The 6,844-nt window shown below is 43.9% G+C and overlaps 1 protein-coding gene across 1 annotated transcript; it reads left to right on the top strand.

Moving 5' to 3' along the window:
- Nucleotides 1-1,047: 1,047 nt before the first annotated feature.
- LOC306916963 (cysteine and tyrosine-rich protein 1-like) lies at nt 1,048-6,844 on the top strand. The gene is made up of 2 exons (XM_079495066.1): nt 1,048-1,143; nt 6,312-6,844. The coding sequence occupies exons 1-2, from the start codon at nt 1,068-1,070 to the stop codon at nt 6,551-6,553; spliced, it is 318 nt and encodes a 105-aa protein (XP_079351192.1). The 5' UTR covers nt 1,048-1,067; the 3' UTR covers nt 6,554-6,844.

The raw sequence follows: 6,844 nt of genomic DNA, 5'->3' as shown, positions 1-6,844 counted from the left end.
TTATTGAAAGAAGACTTTATTTGTTTGTGTTTCTGGCAGAAAGGAGCTTTCTGACAGACACTCTCTCTCTCTGTCTCTCTCTCTTTCTCACACATGCGCAGTTGCGCACGCACTTGCACAAGCTCAGCATTCATCTAGAAATGCTGACAAACACACACCAGCTGTTGGGTCACTTGGTTGTCTCGTCACCTTTGAACTGTGCATGTCACCCTTTCAGAAGGCTGTCCTTATCACTTTCATACACTACAGCTCATTGTTTCTCCTTTCCATGTCAAGGATCCCCAAATGGTTATGTTTTACGCTGTGGACTCCCATTTGAAAAATATATTTTATAGTAAAACGTATAAGAAAGACGTTTTCATTGTTTGATCATTTCAATGTCTTGTGATCTAGATTCTAGAACAGTGGTTCTCAACCTTGTCTGGAGTTAAAAACAGCTTCTTTTTTTGTACTTCTTTTTCTCCTCAATGTAGTCGTTATGGGTGCAGTCTAAACTAAGTATGCACCCCAGTCGTTATGCCAATTGATTTCCTACCCCCACACATTTGTGTGTTGTCACTGCAGTTATAACCTTTTTCAGATGGGCCAAATATATATAAATTTGGGGGTCCTTGGCACACAAAAATCACACCTGTGTGAACTGAGCGGTGCAACTCTACATGTATTATTGTGGAGGTCCCCAGGAACGCAACCAGGGGGGGCGGCCAAGTTCCGGCTAGCCTTCCCACGTCCGAAACGGTCGAGAAATGACAGAGTTACCGTGTTGCAGCTTTCCGTGCTCGGACACAGGGACACACATACGGACACACATAGCTGCGTAATAAAGCGGAGGCACCGCTCAAAAATTCTGAGAACCTCTGATTTAGAAGGAATTTGTAGTATCTTGAGACTTAATTGGTTAATCGTGTGTGTGTGTGTGTGTGTGTGTGTGTGTGTGTGTGTGTGTGTGTGTGTGTGTGTGTGTGTGTGTGTGTGTGTGTGCACGTTGCAGGGGGGAATTGATCTTCGGAATTGTCTTCGGCGTGGTGTTCCTCACAAGTACAGTACTGTTACTTGTGTACACGTGCATGAAGCACGGACGCGGCGCTCGCGTGGGCGTGTTCAACAGCTCCTACATCAACACTGTGACCCAAGGCTACCCAGGTAGTGACACACACACACACACACACACACACACACACACGTTTGTATAACTATAGAGCGTCGCAGTCCCGCCCCCTCGAGAGACCCGGAAAAGAAATCCCCGTTAATTTTCCTCATAGACTTTTCAGAAAGTATTTATTTAAAGACGTTTACGCCGCGGACAAAGCCAACTCTTGTCGTGACAAATCATGACAACAAACAAACATTTTCGGGCCAAACAAAGAATTAGAAAGTAGAAAAAAACGGCAAGTTACAACACTTTTTTTGTTGTTTTTCTTCTTTGTAATTATTTGTTTGGTCCAAAATATTGTGTGTGTTGTCATGATTTGTCACGACAAGAGTTGGCTTCATACAACGCTTAAAAGGTCTTTAAATAAATACGTTTTGAAATGTCTATGGGAAAAATGCATTGGGATTCATTTTCTGGGCCTGGCGTCGTTATGAAAGGGGGCGGGACTGCGACGCTCTATACTTGTGAGAACCTCAACAGTATTGTACAGCAATTTTATGAATGATGTTTTTAGACAGGATGTTTTTGGGCTACCAAAACAAACAGTGAAAACACACAAATACAGCGAGAGAGCAATATTTGTGCAAGCAGGGTAAAGTTACTAAAACCATAGCCTTTTCTGGCATATTTCTTAGCCATTTATCCAAGGCATTTATTTATCCAAGGCTGCCAGAAGATGAAAACTGCCTTTGCTTACTGTACAGTCTTATTGTCAGCTGCAAATAATAATAAGCAATTAATAAGTCAATAATTTAACAATAAACCTAGCAAGGAACGATTCAATAAATGAACATGAATAATGCAGATGAAATACATTCTGATTAGCTGGGATGAGTGCTCAACTCAATTGATCACCTCAATAGCCCATTCCGATCAGCTGGTAGCTCAAAATTGGTTGCTTCCCCACCCCCTGGGAAACAACCTATCTAAATAATATAGATAGGTCACAACAAGAGCCCTAACTTCCGTGTTCACAGCCATCTACTTTGCTGGGGGACCCGGTGGCGTTTACCGTCAAGGACACGGTGACCCGCATGCCGCGCAGAGCGCTCCTGCATGGAACAAATGCACCACGGAGGCCCCTGTGCATCTCTTCCGTGTTTGACGGAAGAGATGCTCTTACTGGGAAAGCATCTTTGTCGGATTTGAGCTATAGGTTTTTCTGAAAACTGATTTAGAAGACATTTAACCGATTTTGGGCGGGAACCCCTTTTGGTGTTTTAAACATTATGTTATAATTTAGCTATTGAAAAATATCAGATCTACAAGCTCATAGCGCGCCACCGAGTGGCGCGCTACGAGCTTGTAGGTCTGATATTTTTGAAAAATTGTAAAAATGTGGTACAAATCTTTGAATATATATTCTTTCAAAGTAAATGTTTTTAACTCGGGTCTAAATGGGTTAAAAATAAATCATGGTTGATTGGAAATCGCATTTGATTCGATAGAGCTCCCATACCACGTGCGTTCTTTACAGAGACATACCTTGCGTATCTTTTAGCACGCACACGCGCACACACACACACACACACACACACACACACACACACACACACACACACACACACACACACACACACACACACACACACACACACACACACACACACACACACACACACACACACACACACACACACACACACACACACACAGTGGTGACTGGTCCAGGCTCTTTGAAACCTTAGTCGTAGTCCTCAGGCGATCCTGTAGCAGACATCTTTTGAGAACATGGACAGATGTAACACAGTAACAATATCTCTCTTTGGCCTCCAGCGTCAACCACTGTTCTTTCTGTTCTCACTGGGATTTCAGCTGTAAAGAGTCTGAAAGACCTTTTGAAGAGAAAGAGGAAAAACAAAACGGCCTTGAGAACGATATAGGCTGATGAACTGTTAAACCCCAGGAGAGATTGGAAACTGCGATTTAAAAAAAGGGTGTGAAGTGTGAACGTAAAGAGTGGTGGTTAAATATTATGCAAAAAAAAAACATTAAAACCTGAGGCTGATTCTACAATTCATCGCTGTCGGGTGGAAACCTCATCCGTCCAAAACTGTTACTTTTCAGGATTCATCTAACTATAAATGCACCAAGTCTATGTCTGTCTTTCTGTGTGTGTCTGTGTCTGTGTCTGTGTCTGTGTCTGTGTCTGTGTCTGTGTCTGTGTCTGTGTCTGTGTGTGTGTGTGTGTGTGTGTGTGTGTGTGTGTGTGTGTGTGTGTGTGTGTGTGTGTACTGTTGTAATCCACGTAACCCGAGAACCTTTCTTCCCACCGACTTCGAATTCGAGACACGCGTTCCACCCCACCAGAGAGAGTGCAGTGCCCGGTGTCGAGTCGGTCGGACCCACGGTTGTCCAGAACCGCCCCAAAAAAGCCTCTGCCCGGGCTCTGGACTGCCCAGTGTCCACACTGTATATGGAGCTGGCCTGTTCTGAGTTCTGACATCATTCTGACGTATATATTTGGGCATTCCTGACAAAGAACTCCATATATGGGCATAAAAGGGACACAGACATAATATCTGGGTGGGGCACTGGGGCATTCATTTCTAACTTGCATCGTTTCAAGTAGGCCAGTGTCCAACGGGCACCATTGTAGAGGCTCCAACAGGCACCGCTCTAGTATTCCAAAAACGGCAAAAGTATCAGATTGTCAAGCTCAAAATGCGTAGCTTCACATTGCGTTTTGAGCTTGTTTTATCTGATACTTTTGATGCTTTTGTGTGGCGCTGTAGTATGATCAAGTACTAGGGCAGTGGTCTCCAAACTTTTTCACATCAAGAACCCCCAAATTGACACTAATTAGCCCGCGGACTCCCATTTGAAGAGATGTGCCAGGGACCCTCATAAGAGAAGATTTTTCTAACGGCTCTAGCAGTGATTCTCAACCCGTTTAATTTCAAGGACTCCCAGTTTGACATGCAATAGGCTACGGACCCCCATTTAATGGCATTTCTATCTCTGAGACACCAATTTACATTGTAAAATCCAAATAAATTTAACTCAGAGTGTACAAATGGAACCAATTGGTTCCATTTGTACACTCTCAGAGTTACAGACCCATAAGGGTCCATTTGGTTCCTAACTATCATTTAGCTGGGTCCTGGGTTTGTGGAACTCCCTCAAGGACCCCTGGGGGTCCCTGGACCCCACTTTGGGAACCATTGTACTAACTAGGGCATCCATTTACAAAAATAATTACAAAATAAAGTTAGAATATGGAGATAAGGGGATTCTGCCCGGCGGCAACGAAATGCCTTCTAAATCCTCCTGCACTTCTTTCTTTCAGTTGAACACTCGAAGCCATGCTGAACGGCTAGAATAGATTGAATGGTTTTTCCCGTAGGCGTCAGGTCTCCATTTCAAATGACTGTGCTGGGGGTTCTCAACTTCTCATGTGAAATGTTCACTATGCTTGATACATTTGGTTTTAAATTAAAGTGTATTTTTTTTATGAGTTTGATTACTCAGAGTAATAGATACAGATCCGATACTAGATGGGTCTATACCCATCTAGTATCAAAGTATTAAATACTGGCAGAATAGTGACATGTGCATTTATTTGGAGACTGGTGAGAGACTATATTTGCTTTGTGCTGCCGGCCACATTGGATCCATGGCAATTTGCATATCATCAGAACCTATCCACCGACGATGCAGTTGCCCTGGCGCTACACTCTGCACTCACCCACCTCGACAAGGGGGGGAAGATTTAATTAAACTACTCATTTGTCTGAGGGGCCTCAGAATCCCCTCAAGGACCCTCAAGGGCCCCCGGGGGTTCCCAGGAGGACCCCACTTGGAATACCATTGCATTTAGGCTACATGTCCGGGACGTTTTCAATAATTGTGAAATGCCTTGTTGTTCCTCTTTGATCTTAAAATAGAAAATGGTTGGTGCAATACATGCTTCTGAGTGCTTTAGACTAGTTTTCTGCAACGCTGTCAATAAAACTGCCGTTTTTGCCCTCATCTTCATTGTGCTCATCACTGTGTAGTTCACCAATTCAACCACTAGAGGACGCAGCGTTCCTTTCAAAGTTGTAAAATGGAGACAAGAAGCTTATTAAAAGTGAATATATGTAGTATGCAGTAGTAGGGCATCAATTTGTGTGTGTGTGTGTGTGTGTGTGTGTGTGTGTGTGTGTGTGTGTGTGTGTGTGTGTGTGTGTATATATATATATATATATATATATATATATATATATATATATATATATATATATATATGCAAACAGCTGTGTCTCATATTGTATCTTGTAGTAAAAGTGGCACTAAACAATGAAAACATTGTACTGTATGTACAATGACATGGGAATACTGAGGTCATTCCTTGTAAACGGTGCAGGGATACACACCAATGATTAGTAATCCTTAAGGTGGCTGAATCCCGTTAGATATCCTTCTACTGTCACAGGCTAGCTGCTCACAAATCTTGCTGCTGTGGTTGCACATTGTTGTACTTCCTGTAACCGGACCGCTCACTCCAAAACACATGCTTGCCCTGCTCGTATTCTTCCTGTTTTTGTTTTACTGAGGTTATAAGGTTAAAAATAAGGTTTACAGAGATTGTGCATTACATTCACCCATTCACACACCAATGCCGGAGGAAACCATGCAAGGCACCAACCTGCACATCGGGAGCAATTAGGGGTTCAGGATAGGGCATTCACTTCTAGTCATTTTTACTAGTTGACTAGTTGTTTAACTACCTATTATGTAAAATAAATAAATAAATATTTGTACATTTAAAAACTGTGTACATTGGTGACTATAACTATACTCTAACTGATCTTGAGGCCTAGAAAATCGACTAGTCAACTAGTACCAACAAGGTGGACTAATGGATTTATTAGTCGACTAGTTGAATAGTCAACTAGTTGCTTAATGCCCTAGTTCAGGACACTTCGAAACTTTGGAACTGGGAACCTTGAGGTTCCCAGCGGGTCACTCTACCCCTGAGCCACTCCGCCCCAAGGTTAGGTAATAGGCATACTGTAGTTTTACTGAGTTTAGGAATGCCTGGTGGCGACCGATCCGAGATCGCCGGATTTGACCCGGGACAAGCGTGTTTTGGGGGCGAGCGTTCTTGGATTCATACTCAGTTTTTTTTGTCATGAGTCTCAAAATCTCCTCTCTCGCTCTCTCTCTCTTGCAGGACCACCTCCTCCCTACGCCTACAACTATGAGATGATCCCCTCCCCCGTGCAACCCCCACCCTACACCCCCACTCAACCCAGGGCAGACAGCTACTCCCCCCTGCAACCCCCACCCTACACCCCCACTCAACCCAGGGCAGACAGCTACTCCCCCCTGCAACCCCCACCCTACACCCCCACTCAACCCAGGGCAGACAGCTATACTCCACCGCCTTACCCTGGAGGCTGCGCTTACAAGTGACCGCCCTGCCGGGGGTGTTGTTGAAACCATGGACAATTTTAAAACAAACTCCACAGGCAAGGGTCCATTTGGGTCCATTTTCAATTTCAACCCCCTCGGTTACATTTAGCGGCATACAAATGGTTTAACGTTTTAGCAAAACAACATAACTGTGAAAGGCGTTTTCTTCCCCAGTGTGGTGTGTTTCACTCTCGGATTACAATGCTGTGCACATCAATGGATGTGACGTGCTTTGATCAAGGTGAAGATGTAATTTGACTCAACACATCGTGGACGTTTCCCCCCCCCCCC

The sequence above is a fragment of the Electrona antarctica genome (genome assembly GCF_951216825.1).
Source record: "Electrona antarctica genome assembly, chromosome: 24".
In the NCBI taxonomy this organism is placed as follows: Eukaryota; Metazoa; Chordata; class Actinopteri; order Myctophiformes; family Myctophidae; genus Electrona; species Electrona antarctica.
This window is presented reverse-complemented; position numbering and strand designations above follow the sequence as displayed.